This window comes from Lissotriton helveticus, chromosome 9 (assembly GCF_964261635.1).
Source record: "Lissotriton helveticus chromosome 9, aLisHel1.1, whole genome shotgun sequence".
Lineage (NCBI taxonomy): Eukaryota > Metazoa > Chordata > Amphibia > Caudata > Salamandridae > Lissotriton > Lissotriton helveticus.
The window spans coordinates 774,007,703-774,033,026 of record NC_136070.1 but is presented as its reverse complement, the minus strand read 5'-3'; the positions used below and the strand labels follow the sequence as shown (position 1 = coordinate 774,033,026).

Sequence of the window (25,324 nt, the reverse complement as noted above, 5' to 3'; positions counted from 1 at the left end):
ATGGATTCCAGAAGGGTAGAGGCACAATTGACCAGTGCCTTATATGGCTTTTGACTGCGTAGCTCATCCAAAATGATGGGCAACCATGGCTGCGATGGGCATAGATATCAGGCTGATTACCTTGATATGCCAAATGTACTCACAGGCGACGGCCTCTGTCCGCTACAGAAGGGAGGGGGAATGTACTAGAACTTTTAAGATCATGACAGGAGCCAGGCAGGGCTGCACCCTCGCCCCATTTTTATTTCCACTTTACACAAATGGGGTGGAAGCTGCCCTGAAAAGGTGTACGCCTGATGTTCCTTCTTCCCCTCAGGTACATTACCAATCCTAGGACAGCTGTAGCACTTTAACGCCTAATTGACACCTACCTGAGTTTCATGTCATCCATAGGTCTTAAAGTACACGAGTCAAAAACCTTTATTTTAGTGTCAGGACTACCTCTGCCTAAAAATATTCTATTGTTCCATATTGGGACTCGTAAACTAGCTGTGGCGGAGACCTTTTCATATTTGGGAATTGTTTTCGACAACAAACAAACCTGGCCACACATGGTGGGCAGTAGGGCCCAAACAATGGAGCACACTATGGCGGCTGTTTCCTGCTTCACTACAAAAAAAGCCCCTAACAACAATAAAAAAGATCTACAATGCCAAAATGATCTCGGCCATGACATATGGGGCAGGGGTCTGGGGCATAGTACCAACGGATTCCCTACAGATGTTAGAGAACGGGTTTTCCAAAAGGATCGCCTCGCTCCCTCCCTCACTCTCAAACTATGCCACTCACTTAGAGCTGGATTTGCCCTATGTGTCCGACATAGCGAGAGTGGCTACGATCATGCTGTGGCATTCAATATGGAATAGGGTCACAGTGGATCTAAATCAGACCATCATACAAAACTGCCTTTCACTGGTCAAGGCACATAATGGAGTACGTTAAATCAACCTTGTACTCGATAGCAGTCCCAGAATTGTATGTAGATCCCAGCTCATGCTCTAGGTTCCCAAAAAAGAGACTAAAGGCATTATTATTGGCAAAGTTAGCCTATGAAAGAAAAGAACCCCAGAACATAAAAAACAACAGTAAAAATGTATTACTTGCTTCCATCGCTAACAGAGGGTGACTATTCGTATTTGGATGTGATGAGGAACCTGCACCACAGATGCAGCTTAAACCTAATTCCTCTAATGTTAGGCTTCCCTTTAAAAAAAGAATGCCTTTAGTGACCTGACTACTTGCCCAAGCGATCATCTGTCTGCCCAGTCTGACCTCCACCTCTTCTTCTTTTGTCATTTCTACAAGGAACGAGAGCCAAATATATTACACCTCTTTTAAGGCGGCATTATTTTAAGCAGTGACATGTCGCCCTGTTCTACATGAAGAAGCTTCATGACCCTTTTGTATGCTTCTGCATAGCTTCATTCCGTTGGGCCTGTAAGGCGAAGGAGACACTCGCTAGAATTGGAAACGTATGCTAATTCTTAGCCTCATACTCACTTTCTCTCTCGAAAATGTTATGACATTTATTTGGAACAGGTTCAAAGAGATATAGGATCTGTATAATATATGCAATATTCTTAAATGGTTTTATAATTTACATAGGCTATTTCTTTTTACCTAAATTAATCTGTTTTAATTTTTTTTTTAAAACTATGCATTTATTGTGGTAATTGGGAACCAGTAGTCTTGCATTTCACCTCCTATTGTGTCCATTGTACAAACTAAAGACATTGAATTGCGTACTTTGCATACCCCTACTGGTCCGGGGTTTTAACTTGCATATTGCATCTTATTATTTTAATTGACAGCTTTTTGTAACTTTATCGTATTATACTGTATTGAGAAGAATGATATTGTTTTCTTTTAACATGTACACTTTTATCTATATTTTCAAATTAGATCGAATAAAGTTTATGAAACTAAACTGAGTATTAACTATGTCTGAAACAGCAGTGCAACACAAACTGTTCTGCTTTGGGTTGTTTCTGTTTAGTAATTAAATATTTGTATTGTCAGGGCGTGGCCAAGAGCATCAAGATGGCGGTCGCACTTTATAAGTGCTCTGGAACCCTCCGTCATCCACTTTTGTATCCTTCGTCATCGAGGAGTCCCTACCGAGTATCCCGCCGGCCTGCCTTTCCTCGGCCCATGGCCCTTCCCTGGCAGTGGTGAAGGGTGCTTTGCGGTGCCACAGACGGCCCCTGCTGGGTTCCTGGCCTCAAGATGGCAGCTCTATCGTGGTGAACTCCTGGCCCACTCCCCGGCCCTGGTCCTCGGGGACTCTCCTGATGTGCTCCGGTGGGCGGGGGTCCTTGGCGAGCTCTCAGCGCTGCTCCGACTGAGGTCAGCAGCGCCCCTGGCAGTAGGGACTACCTGCCTGGTCACGAGGAGCTGGGAGCGCCTGATGAGGTCCTGACTGCGGCAGCCCCCGGGGCGGTCCTGATCGCCGGAGGTGCTGGGCAGTGCGGCTGACGCACGATTGGCTGTTGATTGGGCGCCAGCGCGGCGGTGGAGAGTGCAGCTACAACCCCAGAGACGCCTGTGCTACTCGACCCGAGTGGAGACCGACTCTGGATGCTGCAGCGACGACCGAGGCCTGGGGTAGTCTTGCTGCCCATCGGGCGGTGATGGCAGGGGCGCGGGATTCCCTTGTACACGCCTCCCCCCCTCTTCCTCCTGCCGGTGTGCCGGGAACGGAACACCACTGCAGGGAGGTTCCGTGCCGAACACGAGCCCCCCCTCCTCACAAGGAGTGCCTGCGACGAGTGATCCGCAACCGATCGGTCGGCGGTGTGGAGGGGAGAGGGCTGCCTCCTCCCTGAGATCCCTGCAATGCATTAACCCTGCGGGACACCAGACCTGTGTCTCACGCCATGCCTGGCGGCCTGATGCATAGCTGAGGCCTACTGTCGGTCGGACGGCGGCGGTGAAGACTCCTGTTTCTGCCTGACACGCCCCCCCTCCTCCTGCCATCCTGAGTGGGCTGATTGCTGCTGCACTGGACACATGACATCTCCTCCCAAGCAGTGAGTCCATTCCGGGAATGAGACAGTGACCCAGGGGCGGAAGGCCGTGTTGTCCGGCCATGTGCTGAGAAGTGAGGAGTTGGGGTGCCCACTTGATCCTGGGAGCTAGGGGGTTCGGCCATCGATCGGGCGTCAGGGAGTTTTGAAACCCCCCCCCTTCTTCCCCTCTCCCGTCATCCCCCCTCTCCCCTTCCTACGCCCTGAGCTCCGGAGGTGGACTTTGGTCGTGGTCACCCTCTGGTCTACTGGTGATCTGTGACAGGCCTCGGCTGCTGAGTCGGGCAGCGGCACTTTCCTGTGGTCGTTGTAGGACCGATTGGGGGAACCTCTTGCTTGTACATTGGTTATTGCATCAGGTGACGGACTGTGAGAGGCCCCCCGCCCGATCCCCTGGCTGATCCACTCCTTGTGTACCCCGAGACTTGTATCCTACTCCTCCCCTCTGCTGGCTTTGCGCCCTGATTCTGCTGCCTGCCATGGCGCTCCGAGGGGCTCTGCTTGTCTGCACCCGTGTTGTGGATAGATTTGCTGCGTGGGATACCGGCCGTAGGCTGGGTGCCGAGGCGCGGAGTGGCGGGGCCCTCTCCCCTCATCTTCAACAGCCGCTTCCAGCGTTCCATCCTCCCATCTGGGTGCCACGGTTCTGTCTGGACATCCTGCCTTGCTGACCCCTGACCATGGGTAGAGATAGGGTGCAAAAGACCCCAGCCACCCAAACTAAAATGGACCGCTTTACCACTACAGACTCCGGGGCGGGTGGAGGAACTGCGAACAAGGAACCACCCCTACAGATCTGTCCTCTATCCTTTAGGCGATTCATACCTCGCAAACATCGGTGGAGGGAAAGATTGCTGAAATCCGAGTTGATGTGACCCTTATTCGGCAGGACCTCCGCAATGCCACAGCCTGTATTAAAGAGACCGAATCCCATATCTCCACTGTGGAGGACAATGTCCAACAGCTGAAGGAACAGGTCGCCCGCCCTGCTCTCACACCCAGGAGCTACACAGATGGGCCGAAGTCGCTAAAAACAGGTCCCGCCGCAACAACCTTCGCCTAGTTGGATTTCCGGAAGGAGCGGAGCAAGGCCGGGCGGCGGACTTCGTGGAGCGCTGGTTGCGCTCATGGATACCTGAAGGTTCCCTCTCCCAGTGGTTTGTTATTGAAAGAATGCACCGCTCTCTTGCACCCAAATCAGTACCGGAAGCGCCCCATAGACCGATAATAATGCGAATCCTCAACTTTAAAGACAGAGACTGTGCTGACTGAAGGCCGCAAGCAACAACACCTCAAGTACGAAGGCCAAAAGATCATGATCTTCCCAGACTACACTCGTGAGATACAGGACCAGCTTCGATTGTTTGGGGAAGTCAAGCAGAAACTGCGTGTTCACAACATACAATACAGGCTCCTCGTCCCGGCGCGTTTGCGAGCCGTCTTCCAGAACAAGACCCTCTTTTTCAATTCCCCTGAAGACGCATGGTCATGGGTGACAGAGGGGCGCCCTTTGAGGCTCAACACACGGGACCGCTCCCAGCAGGAGGTACAGGCCGGACCTCCCCGGCCACAACGCAATCGTTTACTCAGGAGGCGAGTATAGCGACGCGCTTCCTCAGACTCGCCATTGGACCCCACTCATCAGCTGGCATCTGGGGCGCTCTCTGGGGCCCCCCTTGCGGTGAGGCGCTTTAGTTCCTCAGGCCACTCAGACCCTGGGGGTGTTTCACCCCGGCCTTCATTGTTGGACCTACCTGATACAGATTTTTCACGTATGCTCCTCACATGTCCAGCTTGACCACGGCTTCACCTTTCCGCCGCAAGCAACTATGTAGTTGGGTGCCACACTTTCAGAGACCATTGACTCTATGTCCCGACGACCTTGATTATGAAAATCTTACTATTAGGAGGGGTCCTCCACGTTTCCCATTTCCAAGCGTTTTAGTTTGGGTTTCCCTTGGTTTTCCATTGTTAGGGCGACAGATGCTTCTGTTCCTGAAGTATAGGGAAGGGGTTGGGGAGGGGGCAGGGGGGAGGGGGAGCGTAAGGGGTTGGGGAGGGGGGACTGTTGTCCTGTTTTGTGTTTGTTGTTTTTATTGTTCTCTGTATCAGCTTCCATACTTACCTACTTTGCAAGCGAAACGGGGCAACCCACCGCATTGCTCCCGTGCGCTACTCTTCCCACAATGGCCACCCGTGCTAGACGTCCTGCTCTACTCATGTTGTCCCTTTGTCTGACGAGCAGACTGAGAAAACGTCTCTTTACTTCATGTCCTGGAATGTTAATGGCCTGCTGGATAAGGTTAAGCGTGCAGCGGTCCTGTGTTATGCTCAACATCACATGGTAGATATACTGCTGCTTCAGGAGACCCACCTGGTGGGCAACCATTGTCCCTTCCTAGCACGCTATGGCGGAGTCTGGCACTCCGGTTTTACTCGAGGATCGTGAGGAGTGTCTATTTTAGTGCGGCGCTGCCTTCCTCTTGCTGTGCGCAAGGCCACTCATGACCCACAGGGCTGCTTTGTTCTCTGGAGGGGAGCCTTGGTGACCGACCTTTGAACTTACTCGCTGTGTATTCCCCCCCCCTTCCCTACTGACTCCCACCACATTATTTACTGCTCTACCCCTGGGGACAATTGTCGTTGGTGGAGACTTTAATGCCGCGATGGACCCTACCCATGACACTGCCACGACACCCTCCGCCTCCAGGGTCGCCCAGTCTACCTTCTTCTCAAGCTGGGCTTCCGCTCTGGGTATGTATCGGAGATGCTTGGAGACTCCGACAAGTGGATAATACACTCACACATCAGCTTCCCACCACACGCATGCTCTGCTTGACTATGTTTTATTGCCAGCCCTAGACTGCACCGCACTACAGGATGTTACCATCCTCCCCAGAGGTCTGTATGACCACTCCCCTGTGGCGGTGCGGATGGGTGGCCTCGCTGCGTCTACGTGTCCGATCTGGAGGCTGAGTGCTTGGTTTCTCCAAGACAAGGACTTTAGAGACTGAGTGGGAGATGGACTCCGTCAATACTTTGACACTAATCACAGGCCGGTTTCCTCTCCTGGCACCCTTTGGGAAGCCGGTAAAGCCACCATCCGGGGCTTTACTAAGGGTGAGCTCAAACTCAAACGGATGAAGCATGACTCTCACCTCACACACCTGGAGACGCAGGCAGTTCGCCTTGAGGCTCAGCCACCGGACCAGAGGTCGGAGGTTCAGGACAGGAGACTGACGTTTCTAAGAGACAAGACCAAACCGACCTCCCTGGAAGCTGCCAAACTCATATGACAGTCTTCCGTGGCACGAGTGTACGGGTGGGGTGACAAAAATGGGAAACTTCTCCACCACCTGGCCACCTACCCAATGGCTAACCGTCTCTTTCCTGAAATACTCGACGCGGATGGAGTGCTCTGACGCGCTCCCGTGGCGGTAGCCCAAAGCTTCGCCCTTACTACGCCACCCTTTACTCCGCGCAACCCCCTACTCTCTCGCTCCCGGAGCTCCTCCGTCGCAAACAGTATTCCCTCCCACACCTCGACGAAGCTGAGGCGCTTGACCTCCCGGTTACTCCGGAGGAGATTAGCGATGCTATATCACGTATGGCTGCAGGCTAGACACCAGGGCCGGAAGGATTCCCTCAGGAATTTTAAGCGTCCTACTGGGGCACCTTAATTCCTCACCTTTTAGCACTGTACCGAGAGGCATCGTAACAGGGCTAATTCCACCCCGAGACAGACATGGCCACTATCGTGGGGATCCCTAAGTCTCAGCCCCCCTCGAGGCACTGCTCCGACTATCGCCATCTCTCTCATCAATTCGGAGCTTAAAATATTCGTATCAGTCCTGGCCAATGGCATACGGCCATACCTGGCCAAACTGGTCCACCCCGACCAGTGTGGATTTATGCCCTCCCGGGGAACTCGACATTGCCTCAGGCGTCTCCACCTTGCCTTAGCAAACGGCCAACGGCTGACCCCCTATCTCTCCCTCCTTCTCGTGGACTTCGAGAAAGCATTTGACTCGGTGGACTGGCGATACCTGGAGGCACTGCTGGTGGAAATGGGCTTTGGCGCTCCCTTCCGTGGCCTGGTCAAGACACTGTACTGCAAACCCAGGGCCCAGGTCCTAGTCAACAGAGCTTTATCGGGACCCTTCCCCATCAGAAGAGGCACGAGACAGGGATGGCCCCCTCTTATTTGCATTGGCGATGGAGCCCTTTGCCTGCCTGGTGTGGTCTGACCGGCTCCTCACGGGATGGAGATGGCCTGGCTTAGAAGAAGACGAGGTCGCCCTCAATGCCGATGACGTTCTGCTATTCTTAGCGGATCCGGCTAAGTCGGGACCTCGAAGCCTCCAGGCTTTGGGCCTCTTCGAGCAAACCGCTGGCCTTAGGCTGAAATCGACAAAATCCGTTTTGGTCCCTCTTTATCTTTCGAGAGAGTGCTTTGACTGGCAGTCGACGATACCTCTTCGACGGCAGTCCTTCAAATATCTGGATATCTGGGTGGCCCTCCTCCCTGACCTTGTTGGACACTTAATGTCATTCCATTGGTGAAGAGGGCCCGGGCGGACCTCCCCAGGTGGCACATGTTGACCATGAACCCTGTGGGGAGAATAGACCTCTTTACGAAGATGGTCCTCCCCAGATTTCTTTACATGCTTCAGAATACGCACCTCTCGTTCCCGAGACCGTGGTTCCGAGAGCTGGACAGTATGACCACCAAGTTCCTTTGGGGAGGTCGGAGGCCTCGGCTGGCCCTTGCCCAATGCCGGATTCCGCCCATTGACGGCGGTTTGGGGATGACTAATCTCTACCTTTACTACCTAGCGACCGGCTCCTTAACGTGCACAACTGGTTTAATGGTGGATGGTCGGACCCGGCATATCGCTTAGAGTTGCACACCCTGGGCTTGTCCGCCATTCAGGGGATATTATATGGAGACGCCATCCCCCAAACCTTGCCCAAAGTCACTCGTGGGGTACTTCTGGCCTGGCGAGCTTTGTTGCGCCACACCCAGTGGCCGAATAAGCTGACCCAACATACCCCACTGTGGTGCGGCTCATGGCTCCTGGAGGTCTCCAACCTCTCCGGCTTTCAAGCTTGGGACCTTATTTGTATCTCCTTACTGGGTGACCTCCGGGTTGGGAGTCATATTTGAACCTTCCAGGAACTGCAATCTCGCTACTCCCTCCACGCCTCCGAGTTCTGTTGATACCTCCAGATACGACACACCCTCAACGCACACATTTCAGACGGCATCTCGTTACCCGAATACAACCTTCTGAAGCCCAGACTATAACCGGTAACCTGGAGAAGGGGGGGGATCTACCGTATTTACTGATCCCTTGTCAACACCCCCAACACAATGCCACACCCCAGGACAGATGGCTCAGGTCTTGGAATGACGCTGACTTGAGAGACGCATTGATGGCCCCCAAAACAGTAACAGCCTCAGCAAGGCTCCTCCTGGTCCAAGTATACTACCTCCACACTGCCTATCTCATGCCGCTGCATCTCCTTTGCCTCTGCTATGTCCATCAATCTACGTACGATGGTGTAATGTCCGCTTATATTTGCATTGTTCACATAATTATGTGTGCAGCTGGTATTGTTATTTTCGTTGGTTTCTCATAAAATTAATTATTTTGGGTATCAAAAAAAAAATATATTTATATTGTATTTTGTGTGAATATGCATTATGTAAAATACAAAAAGTTGATGACTCTTTTTTTGAAAACCTGTACCTACAGATACCTGCTGTGGTACTCAAGAAGATAGTTCACTTACTAGGAATGTATATAGTATTGTGTTTTGAATATTATTTACCTAAACCCTTTGTCTCTGATAGGTGGCCCATCCCCATTGCCCATGCACCCAAAACGAAGCCCAACCAGCACAGGGGATGGAGAGCTCAAAGAGGAGCGCATGCCTTCACGCAAAACCAGCTGCAGCGTAGTGGGGAGTGCCCGCGGTATCCCACCTTCCAGCCCCATGGTGAGCAGTGCCAACAACCCCAACAAATCTGAGATCCCTGACAGGAGAAAAGAGAGCGTCGCCAATACGGTAAGAATGACAGTGTAGCACAAGAGTTCTCTGGGATGCATTTGAGGTAGAAAGAATCAGAGAAATAGCCATGGAAGATGTAGGAGTTTAACAAAATAAAAGTCCAGATTGCACAGGGGTAAATTGGATTGACAGACAAGAACCTGTCTGTCTTTTGCTCATGAGCAAATTAAGTTGTGCAAAATGAATACAATCTATGCACATAAAACTGTGTTGGGTCCTTGTACATGAATGCTGCGTATCGAGTGTTTGGGATTTGATGATATTATGTGCAAGGTACTAGGAGTTCATGTAGTTGAACAAAAACTATAGGGCACTCAGGCGATAGATTGGTGCAGGAGATTATGATTGTTGAATTTTTGGCTCAGAATTGAGTGTAAGAAATCTACTTCTTGGAGTTTAGTGTAGATGACACGAGACTGAAAACATGAGATTAGAGGGCCAATAGATGTAATGTCAACAAGCATTGAAAATGCAATAGGTCTCGCAATAGAAGAGTTTGACCTTTTTTGTTTTGCAAATAGATGAGTGGCGTTGCGTGGATGAGTGGCGTTGCGTGGATGAGTGGCGTTGCGTGGATGAGTGGCGTTGCGTGGATGAGTGGCGTTGCGTGGATGAGTGGCGTTGCGTGGATGAGTGGCGTGTGTGAGTGGCGTTGCGTGTGTGAGTGGCGTTGCGTGTGTGAGTGGCGTTGCGTGTGTGAGTGGCGTTGCGTGTGTGAGTGGCGTTGCGTGTGTGAGTGGCGTTGCGTGTGTGAGTGGCGTTGCGTGTGTGAGTGGCGTTGCGTGTGTGAGTGGCGTTGCGTGGATGAGTGGCGTTGCGTGGATGAGTAGGGTTGGAATGCAATAGGTCTCGCATTAGAAAAGTTGTAGTTATTGGTCTAGTAAATGACATATATTATTTTTTTTTTGGTTGTTAAAATTGCTAAATTGATGGCTTTGTCATTTACAATGCCAATAGTTATAACTTTCGCGAATGTGACACCTATAGCATTTGGAATGCAACATGTTTTGTATTTACGTGACTTATATGGCAGCTCTGGTCGTTATGCCACATCTCTAGAGAGCAGGAGAGTGCAGCAGGGGAGAGGGTGAGGGTGAGGGTGAGGTGTTGAGGGTGAGTGAGTGAGGGTGAGTGAGGGTGAGGGTGAGGGTGAGTGAGGGTGAGGTGTTGAGGGTGAGTGAGGGTGAGGGTGAGGGTGAGTGAGGGTGAGGGTGAGTGAGGGTGAGGGTGAGTGAGGGTGAGGAGTTGAGGGTGAGGAGTTGAGGGTGAGGGTGATGAGGGTGAGGTGTTGAGGGTGAGTGAGGGTGAGGTGTTGAGGGTGAGTGAGGGTGAGGGTGAGTGAGGGTGAAGGTGAGTGAGGGTGAGGTGTTGAGGGTGAGTGAGGGTGAGAGTGAGGGATTATTGAGGGTGAGTGAGGGTGAGGGCTTGAGGATGAGGAGTTGAGGGTGAGGGTGAGTGAGGCTGTGGGGTTGAGGGTGAGTGAGGGTGAGGTGTTGAGGGTGAGTGAGGGTGAGGGTGAGTGACGGTGAGGGTGAGTGAGGGTGAGGGTGAGTGAGGGTGAGGATGAGGGTGAGGGTGAGTGAGGGTGAGGAGTTGAGGGTGAGTGAGGGTGATGAGGGTGAGGGTGAGGTGTTGAGGGTGAGGTGTTGAGGGTGGGTGAGGGTGAGGGTGAGTGAGGGTGAAGGTGGGTGAGGTGTTGAGGGTGAGTGAGGGTGAGGGTGAGGGATTAGTGAGGGTGAGTGAGGGTGAGGGTGAGGGCTTGAGGATGAGGAGTTGAGGGTGAGTGAGGCTGTGGGGTTGAGGGTGAGTGAGGGTGAGATGTTGAGGGTGAGTGACGGTGAGGCGTTGAGGGTGAGTGAGGGTGAGGGTGAGGAGTTGAGGGTGAGGGTGAGGTGTTGAGGGTGAGTGAGGGTGAGTGAGAGTGAGGGTGAGTGAGGGGTTGAGGGTGAGGAGTTGAGGGTGAGTGAGGGTGAGGTGTTGAGGGTGAGTGAGGGTAAGGGTGAGTGAGGGTGAAGGTGAGTGAGGGTGAGCGTGAGTGAGGGTGAGGGTGAGTGAGGGTGAGTGTGGATGTCTGTTGCTTGTGGATGTCTGTTGCTTGTGGATGTCTGATGCTTGTGGATGTCTGATGCTTGTGGATGTCTGATGCTTGTGGATGTCTGATGCTTGTGGATGTCTGATGCTTGTGGATGTCTGATGCTTGTGGATGTCTGATGCTTGTGGATGTCTGATGCTTGTGGATGTCTGATGCTTGTGGATGTCTGTTGCTTGTGGATGCCTGCCGCTTGTGGATGCCTGCCGCTTGTGGATGTCTGATGCTTGTGATGCTTGTGAATGTCTGATGCTTGTGGATGTCTGATGCTTGTGGATGTCTGATGCTTGTGGATGTCTGATGCTTGTGGATGTCTGATGCTTGTGATGCTTGTGGATGTCTGATGCTTGTGGATGTCTGATGCTTGTGGATGTCTGATGCTTGTGGATGTCTGATGCTTGTGATGCTTGTGGATGTCTGATGCTTGTGATGCTTGTGGATGTGTGATGCTTGTGGATGTCTGTTGCTTGTGGATGTCTGTTGCTTGTGGATGTCTGCTGCTTGTGGATGTCTCATGCTTGTGGATGTCTGATGCTTGTGGATGTCTGATGCTTGTGGATGTCTGATGCTTGTGGATGTCTGATGCTTGTGGATGTCTGATGCTTGTGATGCTTGTGGATGTCTGACGCTTGTGGATGCCTGCCGCTTGTGGATGCCTGATGCTTGTGGATGTCTGATGCTTGTGATGCTTGTGGATGTCTGATGCTTGTGGATGTCTGATGCTTGTGGATGTCTGATGCTTGTGGATGTCTGATGCTTGTGGATGTCTGATGCTTGTGATGCTTGTGATGCTTGTGGATGTGTGATGCTTGTGGATGTCTGTTGCTTGTGGATGTCTGTTGCTTGTGGATGTCTGATGCTTGTGGATGTCTGATGCTTGTGGATGTCTGATGCTTGTGGATGTCTGATGCTTGTGGATGTCTGATGCTTGTGATGCTTGTGGATGTCTGATGCTTGTGGATGTCTGTTGCTTGTGGATGTCTTTTGCTTGTGGATGTCTGTTGCTTGTGGATGTCTGATGCTAAGCATGTCTGATGCTTGTGGATGTCTGATGCTTGTGGATGTCTGATGCTTGTGGATGTCTGATGCTTGTGGATGTCTGATGCTTGTGGATGTCTGATGCTTGTGGATGTCTGATGCTTGTGATGCTTGTGGATGTCTGACGCTTGTGGATGCCTGCCGCTTGTGGATGCCTGATGCTTGTGGATGTCTGATGCTTTTGGATGTCTGATGCTTGTGATGCTTGTGGATGTGTGATGCTTGTGGATGTCTGTTGCTTGTGGATGTCTGTTGCTTGTGGATGTCTGATGCTTGTGGATGTCTGATGCTTGTGGATGTCTGATGCTTGTGGATGTCTGATGCTTGTGGATGTCTGATGCTTGTGGATGTCTGATGCTTGTGATGCTTGTGGATGTCTGATGCTTGTGGATGTCTGATGCTTGTGGATGTCTGATGCTTGTGATGCTTGTGGATGTCTGATGCTTGTGGATGTCTGATGCTTGTGGATGTCTGATGCTAAGCATGTCTGATGCTTGTGGATGTCTGATGCTAAGCATGTCTGATGCTTGTGGATGTCTGATGCTTGTGGATGTCTGATGCTTGTGGATGTCTGATGCTTGTGGATGTCTGATGCTTGTGGATGTCTGATGCTTGTGGATGTCTGATGCTTGTGGATGTCTGATGCTTGTGGATGTCTGATGCTTGTGGATGTCTGATGCTTGTGGATGTCTGATGCTTGTGATGCTTGTGGATGTCTGACGCTTGTGGATGCCTGCCGCTTGTGGATGCCTGATGCTTGTGGATGTCTGATGCTTGTGATGCTTGTGGATGTCTGATGCTTGTGGATGTCTGATGCTTGTGATGCTTGTGGATGTCTGATGCTTGTGATGCTTGTGGATGTGTGATGCTTGTGGATGTCTGTTGCTTGTGGATGTCTGCTGCTTGTGGATGTCTGATGCTTGTGGATGTCTGATGCTTGTGGATGTCTGATGCTTGTGGATGTCTGATGCTTGTGGATGTCTGATGCTTGTGGATGTCTGATGCTTGTGATGCTTGTGGATGTCTGTTGCTTGTGGATGTCTGTTGCTTGTGGATGTCTGATGCTTGTGGATGTCTGATGCTAAGCATGTCTGATGCTTGTGGATGTCTGATGCTTGTGGATGTCTGATGCTTGTGGATGTCTGATGCTTGTGGATGTCTGATGCTTGTGATGCTTGTGGATGTCTGACGCTTGTGGATGCCTGCCGCTTGTGGATGCCTGATGCTTGTGGATGTCTGATGCTTGTGATGCTTGTGGATGTCTGATGCTTGTGGATGTCTGATGCTTGTGGATGTCTGATGCTTGTGATGCTTGTGGATGTCTGATGCTTGTGATGCTTGTGGGTGTCTGATGCTTGTGATGCTTGTGGATGTGTGATGCTTGTGGATGTCTGTTGCATGTGGATGTCTGTTGCTTGTGGATGTCTGATGCTTGTGGATGTCTGATGCTTGTGGATGTCTGATGCTTGTGGATGTCTGATGCTTGTGGATGTCTGATGCTTGTGATGCTTGTGGATGTCTGATGCTTGTGGATGTCTGATGCGTGTGATGCTTGTGGATGTCTGATGCTTGTGGATGTCTGATGCTTGTGGATGTCTGATGCTAAGCATGTCTGATGCTTGTGGATGTCTGATGCTAAGCATGTCTGATGCTTGTGGATGTCTGATGCTTGTGGATGTCTGTTGCTTGTGGATGTCTGATGCTTGTGGATGTCTGATGCTTGTGGATGTCTGATGCTTGTGGATGTCTGTTGCTTGTGGATGTCTGTTGCTTGTGGATGTCTGTTGCTTGTGGATGTCTGTTGCTTGTGGATGTCTGTTGCTTGTGGATGTCTGTTGCTTGTGGATGTCTGCTGCTTGTGATGCTTGTGGATGTCTGACGCTTGTGGATGCCTGCCGCTTGTGGATGCCTGATGCTTGTGGATGTCTGCTGCTTGTGATGCTTGTGGATGTCTGATGCTTGTGGATGTCTGATGCTTGTGGATGTCTGATGCTTGTGATGCTTGTGGATGTCTGATGCTTGTGGATGTCTGATGCTTGTGATGCTTGTGGATGTCTGATGCTTGTGATGCTTGTGGATGTGTGATGCTTGTGGATGTCTGTTGCTTGTGGATGTCTGTTGCTTGTGGATGTCTGATGCTTGTGGATGTCTGATGCTTGTGGATGTCTGATGCTTGTGATGCTTGTGGATGTCTGATGCTTGTGGATGTCTGATGCTTGTGGATGTCTGATGCTTGTGATGCGCTTGTGGATGTCTGATGCTTGTGATGCGCTTGTGGATGTCTGATGCTTGTGATGCTTGTGGATGTGTGATGCTTGTGGATGTCTGTTGCTTGTGGATGTCTGTTGCTTGTGGATGTCTGTTGCTTGTGGATGTCTGTTGCTTGTGGATGTCTGATGCTTGTGGATGTCTGATGCTTGTGGATGTCTGATGCTTGTGGATGTCTGATGCTTGTGGATGTCTGATGCTTGTGGATGTCTGATGCTTGTGATGCTTGTGGATGTCTGATGCTTGTGGATGTCTGATGCTTGTGGATGTCTGATGCTTGTGGATGTCTGATGCTAAGCATGTCTGATGCTTGTGGATGTCTGATGCTTGTGATGCTTGTGGATGTGTGATGCTTGTGGATGTCTGTTGCTTGTGGATGTCTGTTGCTTGTGGATGTCTGTTGCTTGTGGATGTCTGATGCTTGTGGATGTCTGATGCTTGTGGATGTCTGATGCTTGTGGATGTCTGATGCTTGTGATGCTTGTGGATGTCTGATGCTTGTGGATGTCTGATGCTTGTGGATGTCTGATGCTTGTGGATGTCTGATGCTTGTGATGCTTGTGGATGTCTGATGCTTGTGGATGTCTGATGCTTGTGGATGTCTGATGCTAACCATGTCTGATGCTTGTGGATGTCTGATGCTTGTGGATGTCTGATGCTTGTGGATGTCTGCTGCTTGTGGATGTCTGTTGCTTGTGGATGTCTGTTGCTTGTGGATGTCTGTTGCTTGTGGATGTCTGTTGCTTGTGGATGTCTGCTGCTTGTGATGCTTGTGGATGTCTGACGCTTGTGGATGCCTGCCGCTTGTGGATACCTGATGCTTGTGGATGTCTGCTGCTTGTGATGCTTGTGGATGTCTGATGCTTGTGGATGTCTGATGCTTGTGGATGTCTGATGCTTGTGATGCTTGTGGATGTCTGATGCTTGTGATGCTTGTGGATGTCTGATGCTTGTGGATGTCTGATGCTTGTGATGCTTGTGGATGTCTGATGCTTGTGATGCTTGTGGATGTCTGATGCTTGTGATGCTTGTGGATGTCTGTTGCTTGTGGATGTCTGTTGCTTGTGGATGTCTGATGCTTGTGGATGTCTGATGCTTGTGGATGTCTGATGCTTGTGGATGTCTGATGCTTGTGATGCATGTGGATGTGTGATGCTTGTGGATGTCTGATGCTTGTGGATGTCTGATGCTTGTGGATGTCTGATGCTTGTGATGCGCTTGTGGATGTCTGATGCTTGTGATGCTTGTGGATGTCTGATGCTTGTGATGCTTGTGGATGTGTGATGCTTGTGATGCTTGTGGATGTGTGATGCTTGTGGATGTCTGTTGCTTGTGGATGTCTGTTGCTTGTGGATGTCTGATGTCTGATGCTTGTGGATGTCTGATGCTTGTGGATGTCTGATGCTTGTGGATGTCTGATGCTTGTGATGCTTGTGGATGTCTGATGCTTGTGGATGTCTGATGCTTGTGGATGTCTGATGCTTGTGGATGTCTGATGCTTGTGGATGTCTGATGCTTGTGGATGTCTGATGCTTGTGGATGTCTGTTGCTTGTGGATGTCTGATGCTAAGCATGTCTGATGCTTGTGGATGTCTGATGCTTGTGGATGTCTGATGCTTGTGGATGTCTGATGCTTGTGGATGTCTGTTGCTTGTGGATGTCTGTTGCTTGTGGATGTCTGATGCTAAGCATGTCTGATGCTTGTGGATGTCTGATGCTAAGCATGTCTGATGCTTGTGGATGTCTGATGCTTGTGGATGTCTGATGCTTGTGGATGTCTGATGCTTGTGGATGTCTGATGCTTGTGGATGTCTGATGCTTGTGGATGTCTGCTGCTTGTGGATGTCTGCTGCTTGTGGATGTCTGATGCTTGTGGATGTCTCATGCTTGTGGATGTCTGATGCTTGTGGATGTCTGATGCTTGTGGATGTCTGATGCTTGTGGATGTCTGATGCTTGTGGATGTCTGATGCTTGTGGATGTCTGATGCTTGTGATGCTTGTGGATGTCTGACGCTTGTGGATGCCTGCCGCTTGTGGATGCCTGATGCTTGTGGATGTCTGCTGCTTGTGATGCTTGTGGATGTCTGATGCTTGTGGATGTCTGATGCTTGTGGATGTCTGATGCTTGTGGATGTCTGATGCTTGTGGATGTCTGATGCTTGTGATGCTTGTGGATGTCTGATGCTTGTGATGCTTGTGGATGTGTGATGCTTGTGATGCTTGTGGATGTGTGATGCTTGTGGATGTCTGTTGCTTGTGGATGTCTGTTGCTTGTGGATGTCTGTTGCTTGTGGATGTCTGATGCTTGTGGATGTCTGATGCTTGTGGATGTCTGATGCTTGTGGATGTCTGATGCTTGTGATGCTTGTGGATGTCTGATGCTTGTGGATGTCTGTTGCTTGTGGATGTCTGTTGCTTGTGGATGTCTGATGCTAAGCATGTCTGATGCTTGTGGATGTCTGATGCTTGTGGATGTCTGATGCTTGTGGATGTCTGATGCTTGTGGATGTCTGATGCTTGTGGATGTCTGATGCTTGTGGATGTCTGATGCTTGTGATGCTTGTGGATGTCTGACGCTTGTGGATGCCTGCCGCTTGTGGATGCCTGATGCTTGTGGATGTCTGCTGCTTGTGATGCTTGTGGATGTCTGATGCTTGTGATGCTTGTGGATGTCTGATGCTTGTGATGCTTGTGGATGTCTGATGCTTGTGGATGTCTGATGCTTGTGGATGTCTGATGCTTGTGGATGTCTGATGCTTGTGGATGTCTGATGCTTGTGGATGTCTGATGCTTGTAATGCTTGTGGATGTCTGATGCTTGTGATGCTTGTGGATGTCTGATGCTTGTGATGCTTGTGGATGTCTGTTGCTTGTGATGCTTGTGGATGTCTGTTGCTTGTGGATGTCTGATGCTTGTGGATGTCTGATGCTTGTGGATGTCTGATGCTTGTGATGCTTGTGGATGTCTGATGCTTGTGGATGTCTGTTGCTTGTGGATGTCTGATGCTAAGCATGTCTGATGCTTGTGGATGTCTGATGCTGTGGATGTCTGATGCTGTGGATGTCTGATGCTGTGGATGTCTGATGCTTGTGGATGTCTGATGCTTGTGGATGTCTGATGCTTGTGGATGTCTGATGCTTGTAGATGTCTCATGCTTGTGGATGTCTGATGCTTGTGGATGTCTGATGCTTGTGGATGTCTGATGCTTGTGATGCTTGTGGATGCCTGACGCTTGTGGATGCCTGCCGCTTGTGGATGCCTGCCGCTTGTGGATGCCTGATGCTTGTGGATGTCTACTGCTTGTGATGCTAGTGGATGTCTGATGCTTGTGGATGTCTGATGCTTGTGGATGTCTGATGCTTGTGATGCTTGTGGATGTCTGATGCTTGTGGATGTCTGATGCTTGTGGATGTCTGATGCTTGTGGATGTCTGATGCTTGTGGATGTCTGATGCTTGTGGATGTCTGATGCTTGTGGATGTCTGTTGCTTGTGGATGTCTGTTGCTTGTGGATGTCTGATGCTAAGCATGTCTGATGCTTGTGGATGTCTGATGCTTGTGGATGTCTGATGCTTGTGGATGTCTGATGCTTGTGGATGTCTGATGCTTGTGGATGTCTGATGCTTGTGGATGTCTGATGCTTGTGGATGTCTGATGCTTGTGGATGTCTGATGCTTGTGATGCTTGTGGATGTCTGATGCTTGTGATGCTTGTGGATGTCTGTTGCTTGTGGATGTCTGTTGCTTGTGGATGTCTGTTGCTTGTGGATGTCTGATGCTTGTGGATGTCTGATGCTTGTGGATGTCTGATGCTTGTGGATGTCTGATGCTTGTGGATGTCTGATGCTAAGCATGTCTGATGCTTGTGGATGTCTGATGCTAAGCATGTCTGATGCTTGTGGATGTCTGATGCTAAGCATGTCTGATGCTTGTGGATGTCTGATGCTTGTGGATGTCTGATGCTTGTGGATGTCTGTTGCTTGTGGATGTCTGTTGCTTGTGGATGTCTGATGCTTGTGGATGTCTGATGCTTGTGGATGTCTGCTGCTTGTGATGCTTGTGGATGTCTGATGCTTGTGGATGTCTGCTGCTTGTGGATGTCTGATACTTGTGGATGTCTGATACTTGTGGATGTCTGTTGCTTGTGGATGTCTGCTGCTTGTGATGCTTGTGGATGTCTGACGCTTGTGGATGCCTGACGCTTGTGGATGCCTGACGCTTGTGGATGTCTGCTGCTTGTGATGCTTGTGGATGTCTGATGTTTGTGGATGTCTGTTGCTTGTGGTTGTTTGATGCATATGGATGCTTGATGCAGATTGCATGTCTGCTGGGGTGACAGCGTCAGTACAAGTCAAGCTCTAAGTTGGTGTGTGCTGGGACGGGCAGTGTCAGAACTGGTTGCCTCGGGGGAAAAATACAAGTTCTCCCTGTAAATAAAGAAAGAGGAGGTGAGAAAGGAGGGTCCGGCTTGGAGCTGGGAAAGAGGCTGAAAGGGAGGGGAGAATGCATGGAGCGCATTCCAATGAAGTCTGTTGCGAGGCGTGGGGGAGGGGAGCTGGCATATGGTGTGTGTGAGCAGCCTTTGATGTGCGAGAGAGTGGCCGTGAAAGCATATGGTGTGTGTGAGCAGCCTTTGATGTGCGAGAGAGTGGCCGTGAAAGAAGTAAACAGCAGGCATGTAATTAGGGGGGAGGAGAAGTCGCGCTGGGGTGAATACCCGAGGCCAAGCTGCCCGCGGGAGGGAGGCTGAGGGAAAAGACATGCAAGGCAGGCGGCTGGGGGCATATGCACGCGCTTTTTCACGGGCACTGCAAGGAATCGCCACGATTCCTTGCAAGTTGGTTAAACACTGTTTAAGCCCCCATAGTCTCGCAAGCTCGATGCGCATGCGCATCGACAGGCGAGACCTAAAAAGTTGAGGCTTGGGAATGAGAGTGGTAAATGTAAGGTTTAAGACTTAGAATTAAATGCAAGCAAATCAGATATGTCAAACTGAAATATTGGGATGGAACCTGTGGGTGTGTGAAGCTTGTTGCATTGTGTCTAAGGCCTTGAACAGTGGTTTAGGGAATGGTTGCCAAAGGCTGGAAAATACTAAGAACATTGTGCATTACTAGATTTTTACCATCAAGGAATAAGGGCTAAAAATAATATTTTACTGGTTGAGCGGGAGAACTCATGGGAATGGCAAATGGTATATAGCACCTTTCTTCTTTAAAATGATTGGCCACGGGTTAGAACCTTTTACCTCCTTCACTTAGCGAGGAATGGAGAGTGCAGTATCATCGAGGAATGCTTTACAGACTCTGCTCGTTGTTAAAAAGGATTCTTGGTCGATGGTGTATTCATATGCTGTGAGCTGTTCCCTGTGGCTTCAGTGAGAACCCCTAAGGAAGAATATAACTAAAGATTTAAATGGTCATGTGATTTTGCTACAGATTGTACATACATCTTACCACCTATAGTTTTCAGATTATTTTCAAGGTCTGCAGTTTGCTATCTTCCAGAGCTTTTGTCATAAATAACAGAAGATACACAAAGAGGGACTTTTGGTAAACCCTCATCAGGTAGTGCTTGATTGAAGTGTTATTCGCATTTTGATCAGCTACAGGGCAGTTATTCAGTTATTAGCATGTACATCGTGACTTACAGTATTATGCAGCTTCTTACTTTAGAATAGGTATTTTTGAAAGAGTTTGTTTGTTGATAGGATCACAGCTCATGAAAGCTAGCAAGTCACAAATGGTACCTCCATTCTTCTGGTCAAGCACTGAAGTGGGAGCAGGCTGCCAGTGGCAACAGCATTTGATTAATATTGCCTTCAGCCCCATGTGCTCTTCTGCCTGACATAACTTTGATGCCAGACTGGTGTTAAAATTGGCTTCCATCTTGGACCGGTACTGCTGCCACATTCAGGCTCAGTACTGAACTTCGCTGTCTTCTTGAATATAAGGGCTCATACTTGTGATGCCGAAGTGAAGGATATGAAAAGTATTTGCAAAGCCAATAGATTTGAATGTTTTTTTACAAATATGAAAGGGTGTTCGTCATTGATTAGTAACTCGGTGGATGAATGAATGGAGGGAAGGGAGTGAGTGTACATAGTTGGATGACAGAGTGATGAATGAGTGAGCTTGTTGCCCGATCAATATGTAAGAAGAGCCCTTATGTCCAGCGACCGGGAGACTAGAGGTTAGAGAAACTGATCTCTTTAGCCACAATGTCTGCACCCTCATTAAGACATCCATGTTCAGATTAGCTAGGGTATGATATGACCGTAGATCTACAAATGTATCCTCTTGATTAAAGGCTCATTGTTGGAGGACTCAAACAGTATAAGGTACCTAAACAAGGGCAGAATCTCAGTGTTTCCATATCTGAGGTGAAGATTAGCAGTGTCCACCTTCTCTTTTAACCAGGGCATCCTACCTTTATTAGCTTCAGGGGTCGGGATGTTGGTTTGACAAGCCGACAGGTGTTGAGTATGAAAGAGTTGATGTTCTGTATTGAACAATATACACACACTTATCATTTTAATGACCTTTCTTCATCAATTACTAGATCTAAACAAGCCACATATACCCTACTCTAGCAAAATCAAAACAGAAAAGATACAGTGGCCTCCCAATAAATGTACTTACCATACCACTAGTCAGTACCAAATTCAGAGAGATTCCGGTGATGACATTGCACACCGCAAACTTCTAAAAATAACTACTAAAGTCGACAATGTGCTCGGGTTATACTGTGATGGATGAGCATGATGTATGAATTAATGAATGAATGAGTGAGTGACTGCACAAAAGGAAGAATAGGTGAGATCTCGCAGCAACACCCCTTATAATCATTATTTATGAGCCATTTGGTGTTATTGACCGTAATGTTCACTCCTAAGGTGTCACTTATAATGTACCACTTTATTTTCATTGGAGCGATTCTAAGGTACGCTTTTCATGTGAATCCTCAGAGCTGTTGAACAATATGGCTGTGGTAGGAGGGTTCGCAGAGGTAGGTTAAGGCTAAGATGTCCTATACTGAAGGTTTGTGAAGTTTCATGTGGTTTTGGGGCCAGTGTTGGTCATTAATCTTCCTGCTAAGTTTTGGAGTTCCTTGTGACAGGTTGAATGTTAGGGCTGGAGTAAAGCATAGCAGTAAGGTACTCTAGGGAGCAGTTGTTGTCTCTACGTCCTGCAGGATGTTTGGATGCGAGAGGCGCTGTAGTGAACTGTCCATGGCTCACCCCGTGTTCGATCTGTGGCTTTTGCTGTTTGGATACTCTCTCCACCCCTTCTGCACGGGAGCCAGTCCCCCATGTTTTCTCGGCCGCCCTAGTTAACGCGCGGTCGATGTGTAAACATGCTGCTGATATTTTCGAGCTGCTTGTCGACAGCCCGCTCGATTTTTTGTTTGTGACGGAGACCTGGCTCACTGAGGCCAGTGCCCCGGATGTCGAGCTAGCGGTCCCACGTGGCTACAAAATATATAGGAGGGACAGAGCACTGGGAAGAGGGGGAGGTGTCGCTATTATTCTCAGAGATTCATTAACTCTTCAGGTAGACCCCCCGATAACCCTGGAGGGGGGCGAAGTTATGAATTTTTCTGTGGTTCTTTCCCCGCACTTTACCCTTGGGGGTTCCCTGGTTTATCGGCCCCCAGGACCTGTGGGTGCGTTTCTTACGGCTCTGACTGAGCTTTGTACCCCCCGAGCCCTTAGATTTCCGAGCTTTTTGCTTCTGGGCGACTTCAACATTCATGTTGATGAGCTGGGTCTCCCGGAGAGCAAAAGCTTTCTAGACTTTCTGGATTTTGTGCACTTGTCTCAGTGGGTCTCTTTACCCACGCACTCGGGAGGGCACACCCTGGATGTGATCTGCTCCAATTTTCTCCTCCAGGCTGATGCTCCTGAACCTTTGACGTGGTCCGACCATCAGCTAATTAGGTTTGCTTGGTCATCTCAGGGGACTTCCTCTGTGAGGATTAAATCATGGTGTGCCAATAAAATTAATAACGAAACTCTGGCGGCCACCCTAGCTGAGAATCGGCCTGCGTTGGGTAATGATCTCACCACAGCAGTGTCGTCCTTCAATGAGTGGATGGTTGCGGGGGTTTCGACCTCTTCTAAAGGAAGGGGAGGTAAACGGCGCTCCACCGCCTCACAACCCTGGTTCTCCCAGGAGTTACGTCTCCATAAACAGTCCTGTAAAAGACTCGAGCGGGATTGGCGTCAATCTTACTGCCCTCTGGCCAAGGAAATACTGCGTAAGGAACAGAGAATTTATTATGCCAGTATTAAAAAGGCCAAAGGTGTCTATTACGCCAACCGAATTGCCAAAGCTAATAATAACAGTCGGGAGATTTTTTCAATTGTGAATAGCTTCCTGGCCCCCTGCGCGGAGCAGCGGATAGTTCCAGCTTCGAAAGATTGGTGTGAGAGCCTGTCTGGGTTTTTTGTGGACAAAATAGCGGCTATTCAGTCAAACTTTGCTGCTACCAGTCCGTCTGTTAACCCGCAGGACCTCTCTCTCCCTCGGAAGGTTCTCTCGGCCAAGCTGACGGAGTTTGTCCCACCTTCTATCACTGACACTCTTGCTGTGATCAAGTCTTTGAAATCGGGGTCTCCCTCTGACCCCTGTCCAGCAAGAGTGTTGGCCGCTGTTGCTGATGTGGTGGTTGAGGAGGTGACGCACTTAGTCGGCCTCTCCTTCAAAGCTGCCAGTTTGCCTTCAGAGTGGAAACAAGCTAAGCTCCTACCTCTGCTGAAAAAGGCCGGCGCTGATCCGGCGGTACTGACCAATTATCGGCCTATATCGCTGCTTCCTGCCTTGGCTAAAATCGGTGAGAGGCTGGCCTTCCAGCAGCTTAATGAGTTTGTGGAAGGATCTGGAGCTCTTCACGAGGCTCAATCCGGGTTCCGCACTGCCCACAGTACGGAGTCGGCCCTGGTGGAAGTCTCTGAGGCGGTCAGGGAATGTTTGGATGGGGGCGGCAGAGCGGCTCTAATTTTATTGGACCTCTCTGCCGCGTTTGACACGGTTCCCCACCAACGTCTCCTGTCCAGGCTCGCCGACATTGGTATTTGTGATCTTGCTTTGGACTGGCTGAGCTCATTCCTGTTGGCTAGATCTCAACAGGTTTGGCTCCCTCCGTTTTCATCTTCGGCTAGACCACTCCGGACAGGGGTCCCGCAGGGCTCGACATTGAGCCCCTTGCTCTTTAATATATATATCTGACCCCCCTGATTGAACTAGCCGAACATTGGGGAGCCAAAATTATAGCGGACGACACGCAGCTGTTGTTCACTTGGCCAGGCGAGGCACTGGATACAAAGCAGATCCAGAACTGTCTGTCCTCAGTCTTCAATTGGCTAGCGTCATCACAATTGAAGTGTAATGAGGACAAGACTGAAATCCTGCTTTATGGCCAGTTTCCTCCTGACTTCAGGTCACTATTGTGGCCAGATGGCTTCCCCATTCCAGGTGCCTCAAACACCTTGGCCAAGAACCTCGGGGTCTGGTTTGGGGAGGACCTCCGTTTTGAGGGGCACATTAAGAGGCTCACTGGAGGCTGCTTTGGGACCCTGAAGTCTCTCAGAAAGTTTTTTCCGCTTTTGCCGGCCTCTGCCCGCGAGTCAGTCGCGAGAGCTTTAATTCTCTCGCGCCTGGACTACGCTAACGCTCTGTTTAGTGGCTCTCCTGCTTACTTGATAGGGCGGCTCCAGGTTATTCAGAACGCTACCGCTAGATTATTGGGGAACATCTCCAAGCGGATCAGCGTTAGGAGTTACCTGGAGAGCTTGCACTGGCTACCGGTGCAGCATCGAATTACTTTCAAAATCTTGACTTTGGCCCACAAAGCCATCAATGGGCGCGGTCCCGCCTATCTGATGAAACGATTCTTGCGGTACTCTCCCAATCGAGATCTGCGTTCAGCATCTCAACACCTCATGCAGGTACCGCGTTTTCGGCGCATCCGGCTGGGAGGACACTCTGTGACAGTGAGAGCTGCGCGAGCATGGAATGCGCTCCCAGTCTCTTTGCGCAGTACTGTGGACTTCACGGCTTTTAAGAAAGCATTAAAAACCCATTTGTTCAGATTAGCTGTTTAAATTGTTATGTTACTTCAGGGCTCTGCTGCTACACTTCCCTTTTCCTTTCTTTCGCGCCAGGATACTCCGGCAGTAATTGTGCGCGCTATAAAACAGCTTAACATAACATAATGCAGTTGTGCGAGGGTGTAAGTGTATGGGTCCGATGTCTGAGCAGGTTAAATAAGATTTCATTGTCCAGATGTTTGAAGGTGATGCTCCAAAATGAGATGAAGACGTTTATTCGTAGTTCAAGGGACGAGTGGGTGTACTGTATCCCCCATGCTTTTGTGGAGTGGAGGAGGTTGTGGTTGAAACATAAGGAGAGGTAGTAACAAAGAGAAGTGAGTGCTTTGCGAGAGCTGGGAGTCAGGGTAGGCTGTTCCATCTAAGTTTGTTTTCTTTCATCCAGGATTGATTGAGTGGGTCAGTGTTAGTTTAATGGAAGCTCAAGTGGATTCCAGAAGGAAAGTGTGCATCATGGTCATGTATATGGAAGAAAAACCAAGAAGGTCTTACTACATCAGCCAGTGGGCACAGGTGAGGTTTAAAAAAGCATCAAGGTTAGGATAGAGCATTGAGGGACACTGAAGGTAGAGGTTACTGTTTAAACTCAACACGCTACAGACAACATGAGTTGTATGGTTGGAGAAATATGTTTCATGATGCAGAGGAGATCGTGAACCATGGCTGATTCGATGCTTTGGACGGGATAGAATCTAGAATTGAATGGAACGAGCGGGCG

The 25,324-nt window shown here is 49.7% G+C and overlaps 1 protein-coding gene across 2 annotated transcripts in view; it reads left to right on the top strand.

Moving 5' to 3' along the window:
* MARK4 (microtubule affinity regulating kinase 4) overlaps positions 1-25,324 on the top strand; it is an 811,738-nt gene that overhangs the window by 529,114 nt on the left and 257,300 nt on the right. For both annotated transcript variants that reach the window (XM_078660898.1, XM_078660899.1), the window contains exon 13: positions 8,884-9,098. In XM_078660898.1, coding sequence (XP_078517024.1) covers positions 8,884-9,098 — 215 coding nt within the window. The remainder of the gene's footprint in view (positions 1-8,883; positions 9,099-25,324) is intronic.